General features: G+C 35.9%; 1 protein-coding gene across 1 annotated transcript in view; it reads left to right on the top strand.

The window, feature by feature from the left end:
- Positions 1 to 25,104, top strand: part of LOC107738079 (dedicator of cytokinesis protein 11-like) — an 86,849-nt gene that overhangs the window by 24,366 nt on the left and 37,379 nt on the right. Inside the window, exons 7-31 of the mRNA XM_016549756.1 lie at positions 1,959 to 2,093; positions 2,487 to 2,661; positions 4,357 to 4,436; positions 5,697 to 5,780; positions 5,875 to 6,015; positions 7,760 to 7,996; positions 12,070 to 12,192; positions 12,473 to 12,555; positions 12,766 to 12,888; positions 13,236 to 13,312; positions 14,808 to 14,992; positions 15,472 to 15,537; positions 15,649 to 15,741; positions 16,947 to 17,070; positions 17,817 to 17,938; positions 18,050 to 18,133; positions 18,247 to 18,336; positions 18,784 to 18,905; positions 19,060 to 19,129; positions 19,600 to 19,613; positions 19,906 to 19,960; positions 20,979 to 21,050; positions 21,944 to 22,090; positions 23,442 to 23,525; positions 24,607 to 24,718. Of these exons, the coding sequence (XP_016405242.1) occupies positions 1,959 to 2,093; positions 2,487 to 2,661; positions 4,357 to 4,436; positions 5,697 to 5,780; positions 5,875 to 6,015; positions 7,760 to 7,996; positions 12,070 to 12,192; positions 12,473 to 12,555; positions 12,766 to 12,888; positions 13,236 to 13,312; positions 14,808 to 14,992; positions 15,472 to 15,537; positions 15,649 to 15,741; positions 16,947 to 17,070; positions 17,817 to 17,938; positions 18,050 to 18,133; positions 18,247 to 18,336; positions 18,784 to 18,905; positions 19,060 to 19,129; positions 19,600 to 19,613; positions 19,906 to 19,960; positions 20,979 to 21,050; positions 21,944 to 22,090; positions 23,442 to 23,525; positions 24,607 to 24,718 (2,698 nt within the window). The remainder of the gene's footprint in view (positions 1 to 1,958; positions 2,094 to 2,486; positions 2,662 to 4,356; positions 4,437 to 5,696; positions 5,781 to 5,874; positions 6,016 to 7,759; positions 7,997 to 12,069; positions 12,193 to 12,472; positions 12,556 to 12,765; positions 12,889 to 13,235; positions 13,313 to 14,807; positions 14,993 to 15,471; positions 15,538 to 15,648; positions 15,742 to 16,946; positions 17,071 to 17,816; positions 17,939 to 18,049; positions 18,134 to 18,246; positions 18,337 to 18,783; positions 18,906 to 19,059; positions 19,130 to 19,599; positions 19,614 to 19,905; positions 19,961 to 20,978; positions 21,051 to 21,943; positions 22,091 to 23,441; positions 23,526 to 24,606; positions 24,719 to 25,104) is intronic.

Here is a 25,104-nt window from a genome sequence, read left to right on the forward strand (position 1 = left end):
TGCTCATATGCTCTGATAATAATAGCTTTGTAGGACCATACATTATTTGGATAATTAGTCAAAAAACAAACAAACAACAACTTATATCTGATTCTGTTACATAGAAGTGAATAAAAATTATATATTGATATTTAATATTAAGGTAACTTTTCAATAAGGTTCCATTAGTTAATGTTAGTTAATGTATTAACTATCATGAATATAGTACATTATTTAATTTCAGTTATTTTTTCTTATATGTGTAACGGAGCCGACGAGACGTGCGGATCCATTTGCAAAGCTTTAATAGAAGACAGAGACGTGGTCATAAAACAGGCATGGGTCAGACAATGGCAAACAGGTATATAGAGGGCAAGACAAAAGAGTATCCAAAGGAAGGCGTGAGTCAGTCGACGGTGAACGTAATCCTGAGGGCGAGGCAAATGGGGAATCCACAAGACGAGCTAGAGTCCAGGCGAGGTGCAAACACAGTCCGAAACAGCAAGGCAAAGGGTAATTCCAAAACAGGCTATAAACTTCAGGGCAGGCAGAGATCAGACAAAACGAGATAACAGGCAAGGATCAAGACACGGGTAAACAGACTAAGAACAAGGCAGTACTAGATTAAGGAATTTAGAATGGCTCCGTAAAGTAGCTATCACATGATGAGCGATAAGCGCTAAAACAATACTCGGCAGTTTGAAAGGGATCTGAGTGGGGGTAATATAGTGAGTGTGTGATTGGTTACAGCTGTGTGCAATCAGTGCAATGGATGATGGGATATGTAGTCCGGGATGACATGCAACAGTTTGAGTAGTGCGAGAGTCAATGTAATGGAAGGGTGACCTCTGGTGGCGATCGAACGGAAGTCCATGGACAGGATTCGTGACAATATTAGTGTTATATTCCATCCCTACTGTGTTTATTCCTTTGTATGTCTGCACTATCATGTATGTCTGCACTATGTCTGTACTTTCTTCAGCACTGGAAGCTTCTGTCGTCAAGTCAACATTCCTTGTGTGTGTAAACATACTTGGTAATAAAGCTCTTCTGATTCTGATTATTCAATGCCATTACTCATTAGTCGGGAGGTCAAAAAATAATTTAATATACTATTAATACCTCTGATTTACTGCAATGTCCGAACTATCCTGAGCGCGTGACGCGTCTTCTTCTTCTTGCTTTACAGCGGATCGCAGACTTACCTTCGCAGTGCATTACCGCCACCTATCTCTCAAATGGACCATTGACACTCTATCTACAATCTCAATTAGGAGTGTCAATGGTCCATTTGAGAGTCAGGTGGCGGTAATGCACTTATAAGTCTGCGATCCGCTGTAAAGCAAGAAGAAGAAGACGCGTCATGCGCTCAGGATGCGCTCAGGACAGTTCGGACATTGCAGTAAATCAGAGGTAAAAAACGATATAAATACTGTTCAGTTTCTTGCACAGACCGATCTATTGGGTGAACTATCCCTTTAATTTGTGTTGCGAAGATGAACTGAGGTCTTACGGGTTTAGAATGACACGAGGGTGAGTAATTAATGACAGAATTTTCATTTTTGGGTGAGCTATCCCTTTAAATTATAAAAAATATGTATACAGTTAAGATTAATAAGAAATTAGGATTAAAAAGAAATGTTTTTGAGCACCAAATCAGCATATTAGAATGATTTCTGAAGGATCATGTGACACTGAAGACTGGAGTAATGATGCTGAAAATTCTGCTTTGCCATCAAAGGACCAAAATAAATTTTAAAATATAGTAAAATTTTTACAATTCTTTAAAATTGTACTTATTTCACATTGGTACTGTTTTTACTGTATTCTTGATTAGATGAATGCAGCATTTGTGAGCATAAAGATCCTTGTTCTGTTTACGATATTTTCAAAATAAATATGAGGGATGAAAATGTCTGTAAACATATCACAGTATTTCTGGCTCTAGTTTTTACGCGTAATTTTTTTTTCCTCCACAGGTGTTCAAGAGGAGGTATTTCTACCTGTCTCAACTCCCCGATGGTTCTTACATACTGAATTCATACAAAGATGAGAAAAACTACAAAGAATCAAAAGGCTCCATCTATCTGGACTCCTGTATTGATGTAGTTCCGGTACATAATGTCACTTTTTCCTTTTTGCTTGGCTGTCATGTGATCAAAAGTTACAAAGGTTTACAGGGCTTGATGAACAGTGTTTAATTTTAATAGTCAGAAAGTATGTAAAATGCTCTTATAAAGCTTTTCTTTGTTGCTAGAAATGAGCATTATAAATGATGAAGTGATGTTTTGTTTTACATCTTGGAAGTATCTGAATATGGAAATATCTGAAGTTGGTTTGATACGTTTTTCAGGAAGTTTTACAACAGCACGTAGCAGCCCTCAGGCTCTGTAACACAACCAGAGGAATCTTCCTTGCCGAACACCCATTATTATTATAACCACAAACAGCTCTTAAAGTCACACCATTAAATTCCTCCACCGACTGACGCAGCACATTTCTTGCAGTGTCCTAAGATGAAGCGCAATGGCTTTGAGCTGAAGATGCAGGAAGGTAACAGTCACTATCTGGCGGCAGACAGCGAGGCCGAGATGGAGGAGTGGGTAAACACGCTGAAACAGAGCTTACTGAGCGCGATGGATGACAGGAGGAACGGATCAGAACCTTCTGAAGGTTCTCTGGGTAAAAAACACACACCCCCATTAACACATGTGAAGATGCTTCAGACTTTCTCCATAAAATAAACTTTACTGATTTGGAACATCATGAGTTTTGAACTATCCTTTTAAGCATTTCAATTGTGTGAGCACCATCATCACTTTAATGATGTAACTTATTGCACCATCATCAAAGAAGACATGATCACTCCCAAATTACCAACAATGAGCAGTTTTTAATTGGCTGTTCTCCCTGATTCCCATTCGTCTGGGAACAAATACCGCCCTCTTCCTAATGAAAATATCCAAACGATCCCCCCACATAACCAAATGACGAGCATTTTGGCAACATAGGCAAATTCTGGTATGTGCTGCTTCCTGAAAGGATGCATAGTTCCCATTCTGCCTCTTCCAAATTGTTTTTATATTGGGGCCTTTTTGAAACCTATTGAACTTGATGTTTTCTCTGTATTCAAATAAGGCCAGCTGAATAATAGTATTAGTACAGTTTCTGCTGTTTTATTATAGGAGGCAGTCGTTTGGACTTTGAGTAAATATTCTCGTGTTGACAGATTACTGAAATGTTCGGGAGGCTGTATTCATATAGAGGAGCTGTGAAGGGAATGCTACTTTTGGCCTGTTCAGTAAAGACACTGATAAACAACTCCCTGTGCTTCTGTGGTATAAACTTTGGTCAATAGTGGCGTTTGTTTTTAAGACCTTCCATGTGCTGGTCATGAGGAAATGAAATTATGTTTTCAATAACGTGCTTTCAATCGCTAACTTCTCGGCTTTTGGAATGACTAATATACAGAATTCAGATCGGTGTTGAAAGGCATTTGTTTTGTTTATTGTAAGTCTAGATAGTATACCAAGCACTTTCCATGAATGGTGTGCAAAATAGAGTCTGTAATATTTTAAAGTTTTTTTCCTTTTTCAGCAACGAAAGGTGCTTCAGAAAATGCATTTAAAAGGATTGCATAAATTAAATGTGGGCTAACATTTTTTTGTCATTAAAATAAGCTAATAATTGAAAACATTAATGCAGTGAATTGATTATCGATTAAACAGATTATACTAACATTACTACGTTGTTGATTTGATCTTAATTGCAGGATTTAGGCCAAAATCACCATTTTAACAAGAGGAGAGAGATAGATATTTTGTGTCCTGTGTTAGATAATAGTTTTCCAAATCTGTATAATGGAATAAAACCAGACCAGTGTGTAACCTCTTTATGGAAAGTGACAGTATAAGAACCAAGCAGCCATTTAAAAATCTTCCACCTCACAGTGTGGAGATAAATCTTGTAGCAGCCCACCTTCTCTAGTGTCTACATGAATAAATGAGGGCAGCTGATTTCCCAGAAAGCTCCACCTAGTGTCCCAGATTTGACACCATTAAACACACACACACACACACACACACACACATTACAGTTAATGGTACTGCTTTCTGTTCCAGTGGAGCAGTTTAGAAACTCATTTTACTTTCAAATATGTCCAACACCTTGATCAGCAAATATAAGATTTTGTCTGTTACTTTTTTAAAAGTAGCAGCCAGCTGTGGCTAAAGACCATTTTCATTGTTTTGCTTGGTGTCGGAGATAAGCCCATATTCACACACTACATAATAATAAAACGCTTTGTCTGTTATGCATGCATCTTCAGTTAGAATGAATCAGTTTGCCTTTTGATTAACAAGTGTCTCGTCCAAACAGATGACGACAGCAGTAGTCAGGGGAAACCAGAGAACATTGCGGAGAGCTTTGGCCGGAGTCTTCATCCAGAGCTAATGAAGGTACTTGATACAAAATCATTACAATGCTATCTGTAGTGGTTTGAACACTTCTTTGTGCATTTTAAGTGGCTGAGTTCAGAATACTGGAATATTGTCTATTGCATAATGTGCTGTATATACTGCTGACTGTTTACTACTCAAAAATATGTAATAGTATGCAATAATGCACAAAACAGAAGCATGCTTTATTGTTGTCACCTGATCTCATCGTGTTGCATTGTTTAATTCAGTGGCGTCACAGAAATAAATATTATTTTGCATTTATAGTCCACTAATTTGCTTAAATGTCTTAAATTATGACAGGTCAGTTAAAAAAAAAAGTCAAGAAAGAGATATTAAAAATTGCGATTGATTTTGCTTCTGGTTTATTCATTGTACTACAAATGGAAGGTCGAATTGATTTCAATGAATTGTGGGACAAAGTATATTAACGCATAAATGAAGATTTGCTAAAAATGTAATCACCCTCAGGTCCATCCAAGGTGTAGATGAGTTTGTTTATTCATTGGAGCAGAAATGTAGCATTACATCACTTATTCATCAATGGATCAAGTGAATGGGTGCCGTCAGAATGAGAGTCCAAACAGCTGATAAAAACATCACAATAATCCACAAGTAACCCACACCACTCCAGTCCATCAGTTAATGTCTTGTGAAGTTAAAAGCTGCGTGTTAAGAAACAAGTCCATCATTAAGGTGTTTTAACTTTAAACTGTTGCTTCTGACCAAAATATGAGTCCATAATCTGTAATAACGCTTCCTCCAGTTCCATCCCCGGTTTTCCAGAACAGTTTTGGACCATTTTCACTTGTAAACAGTGCTTGATCTATACATATTTCTATCATGATTCAGATTAGATTAAATTTACAGTACTCATATTTTTAGCTGGAAGCAACGGTTTGAAGTTAAAAACAGACACGCAGCTTTTCACTTCACAAGACATTAACTGATGGACTGGAGTGGTGTGGATTACTTGTGAATTATAGTAATGTTTTTTATCAGCTGTTTGGACTCTCATTCTGACGGCACCCATTCACTGCAGAGGATCCATTGGAAAGCAAGTTATGTAATGCTAAATTTATCCAAATCTGTTCCGATGAAGAAACAAATGCATTTATATCTTGGGTAGCTTTCAATTTTGAGTGAACTATTATTTAAGCACTGTGCTCTTTTCTCTATATCACATTTTGGTGAATTTTGTTATTTGTTTATTTATATGTTTTTAAAAATGCAAACAGTATTTTGTCCTGTTATCTCCAGTATGCCAGAGAAACCGACCAGCTGAATAAAATGAGCAGGAATGAAGGTCGACAGAAGATCTTCACCCTGGATCCTGAGACGCAGGTTAGTCCATTATGTCCAATGTACAGCTATTAGAAGACAGTCTTTCTTTGCTTGTTTGAAAATGAATGAATGATATCTCTCTATTCCTCTTCAGAGATTAGATTTTTCAGGCATCGAGCCTGACGTGAAGCCATTTGAAGAGCGATTTGGACGAAGAATCACGGTTAGCTGTCACGACTTGACCTTTAGCCTTCAAGGATGTGTCAGTGAGAAGAATGATGCCATCTTAACCAACGTGAGTAAGCCCTAATCTATGAGTTTCATCTTGTTTGCCAGTGTCACTTTTTCTTGATCCTGTTGGTCCTGTTTTGTGATGCTACCAATGCTACTGTAATGTTGATCTTAGACACATTAGTCTATGAAAGTCTATGAAAAATCATGATCGATATTAGCCAATGCAGTATATCCTATTGTTTTCTAAGCACAATCATAATTATACCATTGTGCTCTGTTACCCTGGTGGGACTACGCCATTCATATTTGTCCTCTGTAGATGCAAGTTGTTTTTGTGAATTTCTTCATATATAGAGAGAGTCCTGGTATATCTTAAAAAGGATATCCTGTACTTGAGTTTGTGGCTTTGGCCATGACAACTTCCTCCTCTTGGTTTTTAAATATGTCTGACATCACAATTATAGAAAGAAGAATAGTAGGCATATTATTTTAAATCATCATTTGCATGTATCTGTTTAAAAAATCTTAGAGTAAAACTCTTTATATTAAAAGATGACTAAAGAATAACAACAATAATAATAATTATTTTTAGTTTATTTTTTATTTGTTAAATATGCAAAGTTGAAAATACATTTAGCTATAGTCAATTAAATAATAATAGTAGTAGTAGTAATAATAATAATAATAATAGAAAGTGCTGAACTGCTAATTTAAATGCATATTTATATGTATACTGGTGTACATACAAAAAAAAAGCAAATTATAGTCTTTTTAAAATCTAAATTTGAAATATAACCTTTTTAAACATTGTAAAATATCAGTGTTAAAGACAAACACACTGTAGTTCAAAGCCTAAAAATTGATTTATAAATTAAATATATATTTTTAGCTATCGTATAGTCCTGCCTTTTCCTAGTCCTAATGCCCTGTACAGAGGATATGTGATAAAAAAGAAAAGTAACTTACCCTCTAACACTAGAGTTCTCTATTCTTTTTTTTTTATTCTATCTGCATGTTTTCTTTTTGTTTATTATAAAAAAAATAAAAGAAAAACCTTGCTACACGTACTGCATTAGACTAACTGGGACTCGTCACAGCACTTATGTTATTGCTCTTTTGTTGGTTTGATTGCTACTATTGTCCTCATTTGTAAGTCGATAAAAGTGTCTGCTAAATATAAATGTAAAATATTAATGTATGTATTTTTAAAACCATATGTTTTTAAGCTACAAACACTAATCACATGAAAACCCTGAATTCACTTATTTAGGCCCCAGGTTAAATAATAAATGTCAATTATTTGAGCTATTCTCTAGCTTAGACTGTCAGAGAACAGCAGTTATAGGTCATTATAGTTGAATATCATGGAGCTCTTTTAATGAGAGATGAATTAGAGATTGTTGGCATGAGGACAGAGGATAGTGATGAATATGGTTATGCTCAGTGAAGCACTTTCAATGGCTCCAGGGAAGGAATGCTGGCGCTCATCAGCAGGGTTTGGAAAGCTGCTGCTTCCTCAGAACGCATTGACTTTCCCACACTATGTTAAATGATCTAAAGAGACATGACTGATGCGAATGGAGTAAAATTACATACAGAGGTGTGGTTACATAAATACATCTTTTGCTTGAATCTAATTTGCTGTCGTTAAATTATATAATCTTTATCAATAACAAACTATATGGTCCTCACAGCATGCTCAGGCAGATTGCTTGCTTAAATCGAAATGACTAGAGTAAAGATGTCAAATACGGTGTAATAACTCATCAGCATCATTCATTCCACACTTTTTGTTTTCTCCTTAGGTAGAGCCGTTCTTCATCAGCCTAGCGTTGTTTGATCTGTCCAAAGGTTGCAAGATCTCTGCAGACTTTCATGTTGACCTCAATCCACCCTGCGTGAGGGAAATGCTTCAAGAAGCTTCTCCGGGGACACCAACAGAACCAGAAGGAGGATATGGATATGAAACAGTCAGGATAAACGGACACGGTCTGCCAGTTCTCCAGAGGGTCGCGGAGTCTCTTATACGCTTCCCCACTCAGGTAAAAGCTCATCATACTGAAACTGTTACAATTTCTACTTTCTAGAGGTGTTATAGTCTCTGAAATCAATTAATAAAAGTCTTCGCTGAAAGAAAATGCTGTACTTCCAATAGTGTCACAATAGTGATGAAATGATCTTATAGAAAGACTTTTATAATATAATATAATATAATAATCAGGAGAATCCATTTCCGAGCAGGGTTATTATAGTTAGCTAAAACCAAAACATATGTTTTTGTTATTTGAAATAAAATGAACTGAAATTAAATTAAATTAAATATAAAACAATTTAAACATTTTATTTCAGCATTTTCATTTAGTTTAACTTAATGTATTAAAATAACAAACTAAAACTGTAAAAAAATAAAATGAATAAAACTATAGACCTTAATTATTAAAAAAAAAAAAAAACAGATCAAAATTACTTATACTTTAACTAAAACTAGAATAAAAAGAGAAAATGTAATTAAAAAAATTAAATATTAATTAAAGCTATAATAGTATCTCAATCATACTAAAATAGCACTGCCACCATTGGTCACTAGAAGTGGCTCCTTTCCTTAAAGGAAGTAAATGGGATTTTTGCCTGCTTTATGGTCCACCAGGTAAAAAATCCTAAGCAAATCAAGAGAGAGAGCTTTCTGTTCTTTAGTTTGTGACAGATTTATCCTGGTCACCTTTTAAAATCTGCACATTGCTGAATATTTCTGCAAATGACTGGCAACCCTCCCCAGTAAGCATTGTCCAGCACTGCTGAATAAGAAGGATGCTTCTGCCGTGCTTCTGATGGGGAAGTCAATGTGGTTTCAGAATTTTGCACATCCATGCAGTTTGCAGGGCTGCAGGTGGCTGAATATAGTTATTGTTTGGCTGACTTGCGTCATTTTCACTTGTCATTGTATTTCTGCCTTCTGTTGAAAGCCTGTGACCATTTTGCAATAACAGCCACATGCACAATCATGTGCAAGTGAACGTTCATGCCACATTAGCACTACGTTTAATGCAACTGAAGACAAGTTTTTGCTTCATTATTTATCTGTCACCTTTTGCAGGCCTGATGCCTTATAATGCAGGATGATACGGAGAGCTCTGCTAAATAAATGCATCTTTTTATCTCTGGTATTGAAGTTTTCCCATTTTAAATCATGGATTGTTGTATTTAACTAATCCTCTCAAGGCTTACTTATCTGTGTGTTTGAACTTGCTGTTCTGTACAAGGCATGTTGCCAGGGCAGAAACGGCTTTAGGTTTAACACAGCTCTGTTTCATAGCACTAACTCTATGCACTAAATCAAAGCCAGTGCCATGACGGTCTCAAGCCTCTGCTGGCAGCCTGGGAAACATGACATGGCTTTACTGGAACTGACATAACGCAGGGCAGCTGACATGAAGTAGAGATGGCTGGACGTGTTTGAGAGACAAACAGACACTACAACTAGTACAATGGCTTGAACAATGTATTGCAGTTTAGTTTGTTATGATTTTGATTTCTTTTGATGATGAAATGGTACACTGTAAAATCTAATTAGTTGGGCTTACTTAAAAAAAAGCATGCAACCCGATTGGCTTGAAAAAACTAAGTAAATGGAAATAGGAATAGTATGTTGCACTGACAACTGCTTAGTTAGTAGAGTTTACTTACACGAGAGTTCTAGTAACTAAAAAAGAACTGTAGGGGGTACTTGATCCTTTCATTTAGGTTTACTCATGACTTAGTATAGCTACTCACTGACTCCCAGAATGCATTGCGGCAGAATAAATTATTTTATTCTCTGATGCTAAATAAAGACTTTAGCATATTACCACACACTATTTAAGGATTATATAAACCCAATTAAAAGCATCTCAAGGTATTTATGAAAAATGAAATTTGAAAAAGTTCATTAATAAACACACACACAAAAAATACACTAATGCTTTAATTAGAAGATAGGTCACTTTCTAAAAGCAACCTATTTATTACTTTTCTTTACAGTAATGCTTTAATTAGAAGATAGGTCACTTTCTAAAAGCAACCTATTTATTACTTTTCTTCCCTTGAAATCAAATAACTCTGACTTCATGATGCATTACTGCATTATCAGGAAGAAAATCATATTAACATAAACAAAGTTCTAAGTGCCCAACCAAAGGGAACGCTAATCACTATAATGGGGAGTTAAAAAAACAACAACACACACATTTTAGGAAAATCAACATCAATTTATGAAGTTGGCTTATGTGAAGTTCTCTCAAATATTTCAGTTGTATTGAAAATTCAACATTCAAGATGACTTTGGGAAACGAGTGAATGCAACTAGGAGGAAATGAGTGAAAGTGAAAAAAAAGTGAAAGTGACGTGACATGTGGCCAAGTATGGTGACCCATACTCGGAATTAGTGCTCTGCATTTACCCATCCAAAGTGCACACACACACCGTGAACACACACCCGGAGCAGTGGGCAGCCATTTATGTTGCGGCGCCCGGGGAGCAGTTGGGGGTTCGGTGCCTTGCTCAAGGGCACCTCAGTCGTGGTATTGAAGGTGGGAGAGAGCGCTGTACATTCACTCCCCCCCACCTACAATCCCTGCCGGTACGAGACTCGAACCCACAACCTTTGGGTTATGAGTCCGACTCTCTAACCATTAGGCCACGACTTCCCCACAGTGTAGTGAAAAGTCTATTAATGCTGGGTACACACTAAAAGATTTTTTAAATCTTATAAGATCTTCAAAATGTGAGAGACCACAAACATGAGGACAAAAAAATCCTAGATTTAACTGTTTTGCTCCTATAGTGTGTGGTGTTTTCGGGGTTCCTCCCCCCCCGAAATATTCAATATGTTGAATATTTACGATTCGGGATTGGGGCGCCTCCGACGTTCTTCCGAGCAGATTCAGTCACTCTTAACACACCTCACACCACAGGAAAATCCGATAAGATAATCTTTAGAACCACCAAGATAATCGGGACATTACCTAGGATTGTCGGAGGGGGAGAAATCGACCCAAAATCAGCCCGATTATCTTATGGTGTGTACCCAGCATAAGACTGTTTTTCTTTTCTTCTTCTTTTGTTATGTTGCACATTAGCAACATATTAGTGCACTGCTGCCTCTCACTGCTTTATTAATGTCATTGGTTCCTTTGTGGCTACTTGAATATTTTAAGTAAGCGTCACTCAAAACAGTAAGTAAATTGTTTTATTTGCCTTGAAAGTAGCTGTAACTTAATAAAACCTAGTAAGTATAACAACTAAGTAAAGATAACGAATTAAATCTAAGTAAGGTAAACTATTGGATTTTACAGTGTAGCGCAAAAGTGCATAGAACAAGTCTTCAGGGCTCAGAGAGGTTAAAAAGAGGCATCTCAGCAGCCTATGCTTTAAAATTTGGATTGTGGCCCAATGAGAGTCTCTCAAAAACAGTCAGCACACTTTCTGTGTAGCTTTCACAGTCGTATTTATGTAAAATGTTGAGAATAATGACCAGAAATAACAATAATAATAATAATTAAAGTATCTGTCTATTTATTTATGTATGTACAGTGGGTACGGAAAGTATTCAGACCCCCTTAAATTTTTCACTCTTTGTTATATTGCAGCCATTTGCTAAAATCATTTAAGTTAATTTTTTTTCCTCATTAATGTACACACAGCACCCCATATTGATTGAAAAACACAGAATTGTTGACATTAAAAAATTAACTTAAATGATTTTAGCAAATGGCTGCAATATAACAAAGAGTGTAAAATTTAAGGGGGTCTGAATACTTTCCGTACCCACTGTATATGTGTATGTGTATGTGTATGTGTGTGTGTTTGTTTGTTTGAAAAATTGGAATAGAATGACCGTAATAATAACAATAATTATAATTATCCATGTTGTTGTTGTTGTTTTTGTTCAACCCAGCAACAAATGAATGAAATAGCTATTTAAACCAACCACTGCATTCCCACTTTTTTTCTTTTAAATGACTTGAGTTAATTACACTGAACTTCCATAATTAATCTTTAATGTTCTGTCAGTAAATTTCCTTTTCCTTTTCACTTCTAATTATTCGTATAACCACAGTGTGTCCTTTGTGTTTTCCAGGGTATTTTCTCCGTTACCAACCCCCACACAGACATCTTCCTGCTGGCCCGGGTGGAAAAAGTTTTACAGAACGGCATCACCCATTGCGCTGAGCCCTACATTAAGACCGCCGACATCAGCAAGGTCTGGTGCTCAATAACAAACGCATGCTTCAAGAGAACTGTAAAAACTGTTCTTAGTCATGACGTCTTTCTACTAGAATAGAGAGTTGCATAACATCAACAAGCTGTCTGCAGTGTCTAGGATGCATTTTAACATTGCAAATGTCAGTCTGAAAAATGTGTTGTATTTATACAATTATTGGCTGTTAAGTAATGTTTTGGGCCTGAATTGTCTCAAATTTAAACACTTCCAGAATGTGCTGTAGAATATTTCCATGCCTTTTTATGTGTCTGTTTCTCAGACGGTACAGAAAGTCCTGAAGACTGCCAAGCAGACGTGCCAGCGGCTGGGCCAGTACCGCATGCCCTTCGCTTGGGCTGCCAAGTAAGACACAGAAACTCAATCCTTATTCACTTGATGGACTAGTAAGGCTTAAATGATCTATGTTCTACGTCAAGTAGAATTACGTGCCCTTCAAACTGGAATGTCACAGTCAGTACTCTTCGGAAATTGCTTTAGTACATATTTAGGTAATGTGTAAGTGTTTTAAAGTTCATTTCTGGCACCAAGGATATGTGTGTTGTGTGTCTTCAGACAGGTGTTCAAAGACTCCCAAGGCAGTTTAGACACTGAGGGGAAGTTCTCTCCGCTCTACCGCCAAGACAGTAGCAAGATATCCACTGAAGACCTCATCAAACTGCTGACAGATCTCAAGAAGTGAGTGATAATGTTTACTAGTCTTTTGATGCCTAGTGTCCCTTAATGGTCAATGTGATTTTGCCCAATAAGAAATTTTCCTGGCCTGTAACAACAATCCTACAAACAGTCATTGTCCTAATTTGATCCCTAACCTACACACTAGCCTTAAATCAGAGAGAAGTGATAAGAATGGTGTAAAAGCCTTTAAGATTAAACCTACTTGTTTGCCTATCACTAAATTGTTGATGTGAATGGCTTGTTCCACTTGGCAAAATCTCCGTCATCCACCATGAATGTACTTGCTTGTTAGTCACTTTATTGCATTATGCATAATGAATGTTTTGAAGAGACATTTTTGTTCGTAGACCAGAGAAGAGCAAACTGCAGATAATCCCTGGACAAATTAACATCACTGTTGAGTGTGTACCTCCAGACTTGTCAAGTAAGTTTGTTTGTCTGTTATTTTAACTCCTTTGGCTTTTAATATTTGATAACACCTCTTTCTAAATCTATAAGGCGTAGACTTATTAAATTCTCTGTAACAATTTCTTTAAAGGCACATTTTTAGCATATGATGCCTTTTGTAACTCATAGAAACAAAGTCCGTTTATAAATGAACAGTTTTTGATCATTGTATCACTGAGAACATGGTTGCACAAAATGATGTCACTTCCTAGGTGTCAGTTTTATGGAATGTGTAATGTTCAATTTTTTGCAATGGGGAAAATCATGCAGAATCAACTAAACATTATGCTTTTGCTAAATATTAACTAATTAAATAATAATTTACAAAAAAAATTTTTTTATTGAATATCTGTTTAAGAGATTGTATCACTGAGTTTGATACAATCTGCATTAGGAATACAGTCTTTTTGTTGATAACTAGCTAGATTAATTTGATCTCAATCATTTTTAATAATTATATTTAAATAAATCTGGTATTTGTACCTTTATTACTTTTAAAAAAAGGAATGGGATGCCAATTTGTACACTGTGGACACATTTTGTTTTCATGATTTAACCCTTGTGCTGTGCTGAAAATCCTAGGATTGTGTTCTTGGACTGATGACTGTCCTGTTAAAAATTGCGTGTCATGATGCTAACAAGGTGGGGGTAAAAATCCCAAAAAGTACATAAATTATCAAAAATCTTGCAGTGTGAGCAAAGTCAGTAGGTTTTAGTCCAATGCGATAACATCAATTGGCATTTTCGGAAAAAAGAAAATCCTCTCTAGCTGAGTTTCCATTTAAAGTTGCAAGTTAAAGCAAAATTGGAATATCGCATAAAACATTTGCGACTAAGCACCGTTTCCATCCAACGAGTCAAAGAGAACAAAACCATCACCTCCTGATAAACTGCCACTAATTATCACTAAGAAAAGTAGGAGAAGCCACTGAAAATAATCGTTTTTATATGTAAAATCAGAGTGAGCAGGCACAATAAATGCGGTCATTGCTTTCAGAGGTGGATGCCTGCTGTTTGGGAGCGCATTCGTGTAAGACAGTTCTGGGAGGCAATTATACAGAAATATTTTTCTGAAAGGCATTTCAGAATGACCATAATGACATTTCAGATGCTGTGCATCAAGATCGGTCTGCTGGTTACTCAGGTTATGCTGTTCCATAGCGCAAAGTCACATGACTTTTTTATGCGCATGGAGGAATTTATTCGCAAAATGCGTTTCCATCACCCATTATTTGCATTAACCCTTATTCGCACAAGTCAAAAACCACCTCAAGCGAGCGTAAAAACGTATTTGCGAATTAAGGGTTTTTTTTCTGAAATTTGGCATTCCATCACTCGTTTCTGATGCGATACTTCAAAATGCGCATAAAAACAGGGTGATGGAAACATAGCTTCTGTTTCAAAATTAACAACACAACATGAGGGTTAACATATAACGTATGATATTTAATGTATCACCTTTATCTTCTCAGACTCTGTCACATCATTTTATATTCCTGTGAAGCCGTTTGAGGAGCAGTGTGAGAGGGTGTCCGTGGAAGTGGAGGAGTTTGTCCCACAAGAGGCCAGATACAACCACCCATTCACCATCTACAAGAACCATCTCTACATCTATCCTCAGCAACTCAAATACGACAATCAGAAGACATTTGCCAAGGTGAGATTCCTCACATTTCCCAACGCACATTCTGTAATTAGCGGAACTGGGAAGCTGTGGGTGGTGGTGCAACAACAAGCTTCTTCGAGCTGTAACAATGTCTGCCTACATGTTTTCAAACATGAGGCTCTGTGAAAAGCCCCAGGGATACTATTCATAATAAATTCACCAAAGATCCTATCTGTAATTAAACAGACTTCAGGGTTAATTGTGTCCTCCTCCACTGCTGGAAAGCTCATACTACTGGCTATTTGCCCTGTTACTCTCAAACTTCTTTTCTTCTAGATTAGAGATGCTACCAAACATGTTTACAGATCTGTTTCTCAATGATACTAATGACATCTGTTTATTGGCTTTCATTCAGTTTTATTCATTTGCAAAATAGCTATTTGTTTTATCTGTCCGTCCGTCTGTATATATAGAAAAAATTTCCTAATGTATGTAATGCAGTCTGAAACAGTGTCTGTTTTTTCTTCCAGGCTCGAAACATTGCAATTTGTGTTCAGTTCAAGGATTCTGATGATGAAGGAGCCGCCCCGTTGAAGGTGACTATATAATTATTCTGTGTGTGGCACCAGTTTTATTCCACCAGTTGTTTAATATTTAATATTTAGTGACATTTAATGTGTAATTGATGAACCACTGTTTGCTTTTAGTGCATCTATGGCAAGCCAGGGGATCCACTTTTCACCACCAGTGCTTTTGCTGCAGTTTTGCATCACAATCAGTGTCCAGAGTTTTATGATGAGGTGAGATTCGTATATTATCATGAAGTGTTATTCTTTTGAATAACTGCACAGCAATACAATATCTCACCTTTAATAATCTGTATAAATTTATCAAGCGGTGACAACACATCATATTATTATAATTTTTAATTAGTAAAACACATTAATATTATTGTTAAACCATCATTATTCTTAAAAAACATGTAATTTGTAAACCGTTCACAAAATATGAACACAGCCCTACGTTATTATTGAGATCTAAAAATATTACTTTTACTTTATTAACATTTGATCAGACTGAGGCGTAAACAGCACAAAGCACGTCAAGAATATGAATAGCTGAATCATTCCAGAGACACATCCCGTTAGGCTTCACCGGACCCTCAAGGGCCAACATATTAAAGACAAATTGTGTGTTCAATAGATGAATGAGTCACAAGACATCAACATAGACAGTGTGCACAGACATAGCCTGCATCTATTTGATGATTTGCTGGACCGAGTCTAATGATGTCATCAGCTGGTGAGCCTTAAAGGAGTAGTTCAGCAAAAATGAAAAGATCTGTCCACCTTTAATAATCTGTATAAATTTATCAAGCGGTGACAACACATCATATTATTATAATTTTTAATTAGTAAAACACATTAATATTATTGTTAAACCATCATTATTCTTAAAAAACATGTAATTTGTTCATGTAATTTGTAAACCGTTCACAAAATATGAACACAGCCCTATGTTATTATTGAGATCTAAAAATATTACATTTACTTTATTAACATTTGATCAGACTGAGGCGTAAACAGCACAAAGCACGTCAAGGATATGAATAGCTGAATCATTCCAGAGACACATCCTGTTAGGCTTCACCGGACCCTCAGGGCCAACATATTAAAGACAAATTGTGTGTTCAATAGATGAATGAGTCACAAGACATCAACATAGACAGTGTGCACAGACATAGCCTGCATCTATTTGATGATTTGCTGGACCGAGTCTAATGATGTCATCAGCTGGTGAGCCTTAAAGGAGTAGTTCAGCAAAAATGAAAAGATCTGTCATTTACTCCGTCCGTTTGGTTGAAATTAATCACAATGACATGTTTACATTGTCATGTACTGGTTTTTTATGAGTCATAATTAGGCTTATAAAAAACACAAAGCTTTCTATACAAGAAACTGGTAAAGATTTCACTAACGTTCAAATATTTTCATTTCTGTCACAGATTAAAATCGAGCTTCCTGTTCATGTCCATGAGAAGCATCATGTTCTCTTTACTTTCTACCACATAAGCTGTGAGCTTGGCAACAAAACCACCACCAAGAAACGGGATGGAGTGGAAACACTGGGTGAGTGTGTGCTTGTGTGCTTGTGTGTTGTATACACTACTGTTCCAAAGTTTATGCTCAGTAAGATAGAGACACATCCTGTTAGGCTTCACCGGACCCTCAGGGCCAACATATTAAAGACAAATTGTGTGTTCAATAGATGAATGAGTCACAAGACATCAACATAGACAGTGTGCACAGACATAGCCTGCATCTATTTGATGATTTGCTGGACCGAGTCTAATGATGTCATCAGCTGGTGAGCCTTAAAGGAGTAGTTCAGCAAAAATGAAAAGATCTGTCATTTACTCCGTCCGTTTGGTTGAAATTAATCACAATGACATGTTTACATTGTCATGTACTGGTTTTTTATGAGTCATAATTAGGCTTATAAAAAACACAAAGCTTTCTATACAAGAAACTGGTAAAGATTTCACTAACGTTCAAATATTTTCATTTCTGTCACAGATTAAAATCGAGCTTCCTGTTCATGTCCATGAGAAGCATCATGTTCTCTTTACTTTCTACCACATAAGCTGTGAGCTTGGCAACAAAACCACCACCAAGAAACGGGATGGAGTGGAAACACTGGGTGAGTGTGTGCTTGTGTGTTGTATACACTATACTTTGAAGTTTTCACAATATTCTTAATAAATGCCTATGTGTGCATAAGAGACTTCTTTCAAAAATCTTACTGACCGCATATGATCGAATGGTTGTGCGTGTGTGTGTGTAAGGAATATACCTTTAACTCTTGCTCTCTACAGTGGGTTACTCCTGGGCTCCTTTATTGAAGGATGGCAGAATACAGTCCTCAGAGCTACAACTTCCTGTGTCTGCTAATCTACCAGCTGGTTACATCTATGACAAAAGCCAAGACTCAGAGAAGGTGAAATCTTACTTACAACACTGAAAATTCATTGTTTGTTGGTTGGTTCGGTTAGGCTGGTGGGATTGATTCACTGATTCATTCAGTCATTTTTTTTGTGTTTTTTTGCAGTGTTTTCCATACATCAAATGGGTGGAGAATGCCAAACCATTATTTAAAGTGCGAGCATATGTAGCATCAACAATTTACACTCAGGTATGTTGATCTGATCTAAGGATAGTTCAGCCAAATTCCATTGTACTGAACAGAGAGTAATGACATGTTTTGTAAAACAAAAGCATTAAATGTAGTAACCCTCGTCCATCCAGGATTTGCACCTCCACAATTTCTTCCAGTATTGCCAGCTGATGAAGTCAGCGTCACAGGGCAATCCTGCTGAACTCGTCAAGTACCTAAAGGTGAGAATTACATGTGAACAAAGGAAAATGTGGGATATCCTCATTTTATTTACGTTTAACAATATTACACCATGTTATGTTTTCAAAAATACATAGTGTGATGTGCCTTTTACATTTTTTTTCATAACAGCGGACATTATTTTAATGTTGAATCTTTTCAAAGCTTTCCTTTGGCGCACATTTTGGAAATGAGCATGTACTTTACTGTTAAAACAAACTTTCATATTTTTGAAAGAAGCATCTTACTCTCACCCAGGTTGGATATGTTTGATGAAAAATACAGTAAAAAAAACAGTAATACTGTGAAATATTCTTACGTTTTAAAATGACTTTTCTATTTGAATAAATGTTCTTTATTCCTGTGATGGCAAATCTGAATTTTCAGCAGCCATCACTCCAGACTACAGTGTCACATAATCTCTTTCATATTCCTGTCTCATTTCCAAGTGCCTACATGCAGTAGAGACTCAGGTCATCATCAAGTTCCTGCCTACGGTGCTCGTTCAGCTCTTTGAAGTCCTCACTATGGCAAGCAAAGAGAGTCAAGATATTGCTGTCAACTCCACACGGTGATTTACCACTTTATTTGTCTTCTCGGAAAGACAGAACTTCTGTATTACTGTTTTGTATGCAGACTGGCCTATGAATATTATATTATCACTTCTGTATTACTGTTTTGTATGCAGTATTGCTCCATTACTGATGTGCCTCTGTTTGTCTCAGGGTAATCATTCACATAGTGTCTCAGTGTCATGAGGAGGGTCTGGAACATTACCTACGCATGTTTCTGAAGGTACAACATTTACATTTTAACTTTCTGTTAAACCTGGCATTGCCATGTATTTGTTGATTGGATCACATTCGACCATATTAAAAGCCAGGTGCAAAAGCAATTTTAGTTTAAAAGAATAATAATATAAGAAATCAGAATAATAAAAAAGAAAAAAGTTATTTGGTAACTCTTTTGTAAGTACAAAGTAATGAAGTACTTACTAATCATTTGCAAACTATTATAGTATAATTAATTATTAGTCTAATAACCAATTAACAATTCCTTTCATAGATGCAAACTCCTCACCTTTCAGTGACAACTCACTTTTTTGAGATCAAAATAGGTCATCTATGAGATTTGCTTAGATCCAATGAGAAAGTGTTTTTATGGAGGAGGGGGGGGCCTTCTTGCAAGAGGGGTCTTACAAGGGTACTTGTGATCTTACAAGGGTTAATAATTATGCCGGTTGCATAATTGCATAAACTGTTTAGACTAGTCTTAAAAAGTTAGTCATCTCATTTTTTACTGGTCATAACTTTTTTAATTCAGTTATGAAAAGGTAGATTGGTCTTATTTGTATTGGAAAAGTAAGACTGATTAGTGATTACCCCTTGGCAACTGCTAGTTGGTCAAGTTCTTAAGACACAGTCTTAACATGGTGGCTAAGTTTATGCAACTGGCACCTGGTTGTTTCAATAAGTTTTGTATAGTATTTTCTCTACTCTTTACTTCAAAAACTATGTCTAAAAAGGGTAATATTTTATGTATTTGAGGTCTGAGATGTGGGAATGGTGAAGAACTGTCATCCTCAAACAAACTGCAGACTTCAACACCTGCAACAAACTCCTCAAGGTGACAAAACTTTTCGGTTATGGTGAATATGAGCTACTCTTTTTGCACAGAAGATGGCGCCCTTGTGTTTATTTTCTATCTTTTTGATTTACTTCAGAATTGGGGTTTATTGTCCAAGTCAGTTACCAGGAATTGGTGGGTTGTTCCAAAAAAAAATTTTATCGCTACATGACCATTCACACCCAAATAATATGACTGTACCACTGGAACTTTCTCAGTGTATTTAATTCACTGTAACCACCTTGTTTCATACAGACTTTGCGTCTCCTTAAAGTCTTTACATAACCATGTCCAAGGACACATTTTCTTGGAATTCAGTTCTCAAAGCTTTCTTAGAACTAGGTTTGAGGGAACTTGCCTTTACATAATTAGATAACAGAATACTGGTTTGACTTTGGCTGGTGTCAGAGATCGTATCGTAGTGTGGTAGAATAATAAGTCCATTGTTTCAGCAAGACAGTTCACTTTCACTTTGTTTTACTTTTGTGATTATGTTGTGGTATATTGTACATTTATATGTATATTTAAAAATATAGTGGCACACATTCACATTCCTGTGATATGATATGCTATACAGTATATATTAATATTATTATAGTATCATTTTAGATTTCATGTTACATTACTGTTCAAAATGTCTTTTGAATTTTCTATTCATCAAAGAATCCCCAAAAAATGTATGATTGATAATAAAGAGATTTTTTTTTCTTGAGCACAGAATAAGCATATTAGAAATAAGGATCATGTGACACTGAAGACTGGCTGATGAAAATTCAGCTTTGGCATCACAGGAATAAATTACATTTGGAAATATATTAAAATAGAATATTTTATTTTAACTAAAATAAAAAAGGTTAATTTAAATATTTTAGAAATTTTAAATTTTAATAACATATCACAATATTTCTGTTTTTACTGACCTCAGTGTTTTGAATGGTAATGTGTATGTACACATTTATGACGTTCATCTGTGTTATTATTGTTATTAAATCCTGTTTCTTTCTATCTTGTATTACAGTATTCATGGTTCTTCTTTGAGACCATGGCCAAGTCAATGGCACAATACCTCCAGGACGGCAACAGAATGAAAGTTAGTATAATCCATTCCCATGTTTTACACTTTTCAAAGAAACTTCAAAATCAATTAACAGCCATTTGTTATCAAACAGGAATGTATAGGGCTTTCCTTTCCACTTCCTTTTCTTAGTTATCATCTTCAGTAAAACATAGCTGGATGTAAATAGTCCTGGGCTGTCGAGCAGGATGTTGCTTTCCACTTTTGGCTTTTGTACATAGAATGCGGTTAACTTCCTCGGTCTTCAAAAGTGTGCATGATCAAGGTATCTGGGAAGAAACACACCCTTTAAACTCATAAACAAAGCTGCGCTGTACTGTACTGTTGACACAGAGTTGCCTTTTGCATGTACAATGTGTGTTTAACAGTTTTGGAACTTTCTGTCAGTCATTGAATCCTCTTTGCATACCTGAATCTGTGACACATGTATGTCATTTAAAGGCTGGTGTCTAAAACAAACATGCCTTCAGCACAATAGATTGCATGACACACACACACACACACACACACACACACACACACAAAAAACTTTTCTCAGTTGTTAAAATTGGACTTCCGTGTGGTTAGAATATCTGAAATGAAATCAGATAAAATCCTGCTTTCCTTACAAATGACCATTTCCAACAATGTAGCATTAGGGTTGTGACGGTGAGGAAATTTTCCCACCGGTTAATCAACGTGTGACAACATTTTTAATTGTAGTGTCTGTTCTTTTACTGAACTAAATGATTTTTATTTCGATAAAAAATCAAAACGACAGTGGGGGTCGGTGACGCGGTGGGCAAGTGTTGCAGCTTAACACCGGTATCACCGTCAGCACCGTCTATCGCGGCAAGCCTATGTAGCATTCATAGCATTGCTATGTGACAGTTAATAATGTGAAACCACCTACTGTACATTTTCTGCAGATGCCTCGAGCGCAGAGGTTTCCAGAATCGTTCCACCAAGCGCTGCAGTCCCTGCTGTTGTCAATCATGCCTCACATCACCATACGCTATGTGGAGATCCCAGAGGAGGCCCGCTGTGTCAACTTTAGCCTGGCCTGCTTCATCAAGGTGAGGCCTAGAGCCTGTGGTATTTTAATAAGATCAGGCCTAACTCAGCACAACAGTTTTCAACATTGATAACAATAAGAAATGTGTCTTGAGCACAAATCAGCATATTAGAATGATCTCTGAAGGATCATGTGACCTAACTTAGTGCTCTCTAAGTGCTTCCTTAAAGTTTTAATGACAAAAGTTTGGGGTCATTAAGTATTTTTAAATAAAATACTTCTATTTTATTAATAAGAAATTAATGTTTTTATTTAGCAAGGTTGTATTAAATTGATTAAAAATGACAGTCAAGACATTTATAATGTTACAAAATATTTGTATTTTTTAAATAATTGCAGTATTTTTTATACTTTGTTTATCAAAGAATCCTGTGAAAAATATATCACCGTTTCCACAAAAATAGTGTTTTTAACACTGATAATAATAATAAAAAATGTTTCTAAAGCAGCAGATACGCATATTAGAATTATTTCTGAAGGATCATGTGACACTGAAGGCTGGAGTAATGATGCTGAAAATAATTCAGCTTTATTATCACAGGAATAAATACAATTTAAAGTAACTGTTTTCTAATAACAATATCACAGTTTTTCTGCAGTTTTGATCAAATAAGTTGACATTTAAAAAATCTCACTGACCTCAAACTTGTGAAAGGTTATCTGAATATGTATATTAGTTGCGTAAAGTACAGCAAATGTAATATTTTTCTAGCAGTGACGAAGCAGCAGAATTTGTTCTTGTATCTTATTATTTTTGTCATTTCAATGTTATTTTTCAGTTTAATTGTTTGAATTGCATTGTCTACATGTTCTTTAAAAATTCCACACAAGTTGCACAAGCGCGTTTGATATTCTGCAGTTGTACTTTAATCTTTAACCTTTCAAATGCCATTCACTATAATAATTAAACTGAAGAGATAAAATTTTGTAGAATAGGTTGATGATTCATTTTTTTTCTCTTTCACATCTCCTGGAGCGATAACCCACAATTAGTGATTTTATCTATTTCATCTAATAATAGCTATTATTTGAAATGTTTCAGCATTTGGGCTTGGTCACCAGAAGAGTGTGTTATGATGTAAATGTTTTTTTAGTTTTTCTGGTACCAGCAGTCACTACTGGATCTGCTTGATTCGACTAAATGTCTGGCCTACATTGAAGACTTTGAAGCAAACTTAAACCTGCTCCTCATTCTCCTCACTGTCAAACAAATTTGATTGTTCATATATAGTATGTCTAAAGTTTAGTTGCACTTCACTCTTCATTATTGTTTTTTTAAATTTTTTTATTTTTCACATAAACTCATTGTGTGGCATTACATTGTTCTGATTGAAACTCTCTTTCCTGCACAGCGCTGCCTTACGTTCATGAACCGAGGATTTGCTTTCAGCTTGATAAATGATTACATGTGTGGCTTCAGCCTGAAAGATCCAAAGGTAGGCAACAGAGTTCATCTGCATTACATGCTCAAAGCAAAACAACTTACATTTATTCAGTGGGTTATTAATATTAATTTGTATAATTTTTCTTTTTTCAACCCGGTGGTCTTAACATTAGAGAGTTTTAGATGATAATGAAATTCTGCTGTAAAATACAATGACTTTACTTTTGTTCACACATTATAATCTCATACTAAATCCATGTCAAATTTGAAATCATTTTAACAATATTTAACATATTTAATCTCTGAAATACTTTGAGAAGTGGCCTGTTTGCTTTGACAGGTACAGTATAACAATGCTTTGAGGGTTTTTAATTTTCTAAAATAACCTAACCTATTTTAGGTTTTGATTCTTCAGAGATTGTCTTCTCTGTGAGGTCTTTCATAACAGACATCCAGATAATGGGTGTGACTTGTAGGTTTTTGCGGAATAGCTTCTCTGTTCACATCTTCTGTGCTGTTGATATCACAGAGTTTTATTGTGGAATGTCATATCATAAGATCATGTATGACTCATTTTTACTTGCAAATTCAATGTGCCACAGCCTGTCTAGACTGCAAAGCTTGGAAAACACAAGCTTTGAAAGGGCGCAAATTATGTATTTTCACTATGCACTGTAAAAATTATGGTTTATAATCACAAAAATGTCAGGCATGCACGATATAAATAGATAGATATACTTAGATTTTTATTTATTTTTTTGTCAGTATAACTTTATATTGGATATTTAATTGTGCATGCTTATTTCCACCTGTGATTACATTTAGATTACATTAGCTAACCTTTAGATAAATTACATTTTTAAAAACTGTTAAATGTAATTCTTGCTGTACATTGCAGTGTTGTAATGTCTAAATTTACTTGTAGAATTTGAAATAAATACATAATACATTACAATTAAACAAAATATTATATTATGGGCGTTTGATATTGGTCATTTATTGGTTATCGGCAATAACAGTTTTGATATTATACTTCCTAATTTGTAATTACTGTAACTGTTCCTTAATAACAAGAGTTGATGTCTCTGTTGCTGAACTCGGACGTGAATTAAAACATGAATGTATGTTTACAGGTGCTTACAGAGATGAAGTTTGATTTCCTTATGACGGTTTGCAACCATGAGCACTACATTCCTCTAAACCTGCCCATGGCATTTGGCCGAACTAAGTTGCAGCGAGTCCAGGGTAGGTCTCTCCACCCCCCACCTATCTTTCCATGGCTTTTCTTGTCCTTATCCTCATCCTCCCCTCCATCCCAGCCTAACAACTTCACCACTTTAAAGGGTCAGTTCACCCAAAAATGAAAATTCTGTCATTAATTACTCACCCTCGTGTCTTTTCAAACCCGTAAGACCTGAAAAGAAAAAAAAAAAAAAACTTTTTTCAACAGTTTGTCTCCTCCGCATCACCCTGTAGCGCCATTTTGGAGAGTATCAGCTAGGGCTGGGCAATATGACGATATTATCGTATATCGACGATGTCTCGTAAGTATCGCGATGTCGATGTCAACAGTCAGGTAACAGACGATTATCGACATTATCGGAAAAAAATGACAAATGATAAACCTAGTA

This window comes from Sinocyclocheilus rhinocerous, unplaced genomic scaffold, assembly GCF_001515625.1.
Source record: "Sinocyclocheilus rhinocerous isolate Xijiao unplaced genomic scaffold, SAMN03320098_v1.1 scaffold494, whole genome shotgun sequence".
Classification (NCBI taxonomy): domain Eukaryota; kingdom Metazoa; phylum Chordata; class Actinopteri; order Cypriniformes; family Cyprinidae; genus Sinocyclocheilus; species Sinocyclocheilus rhinocerous.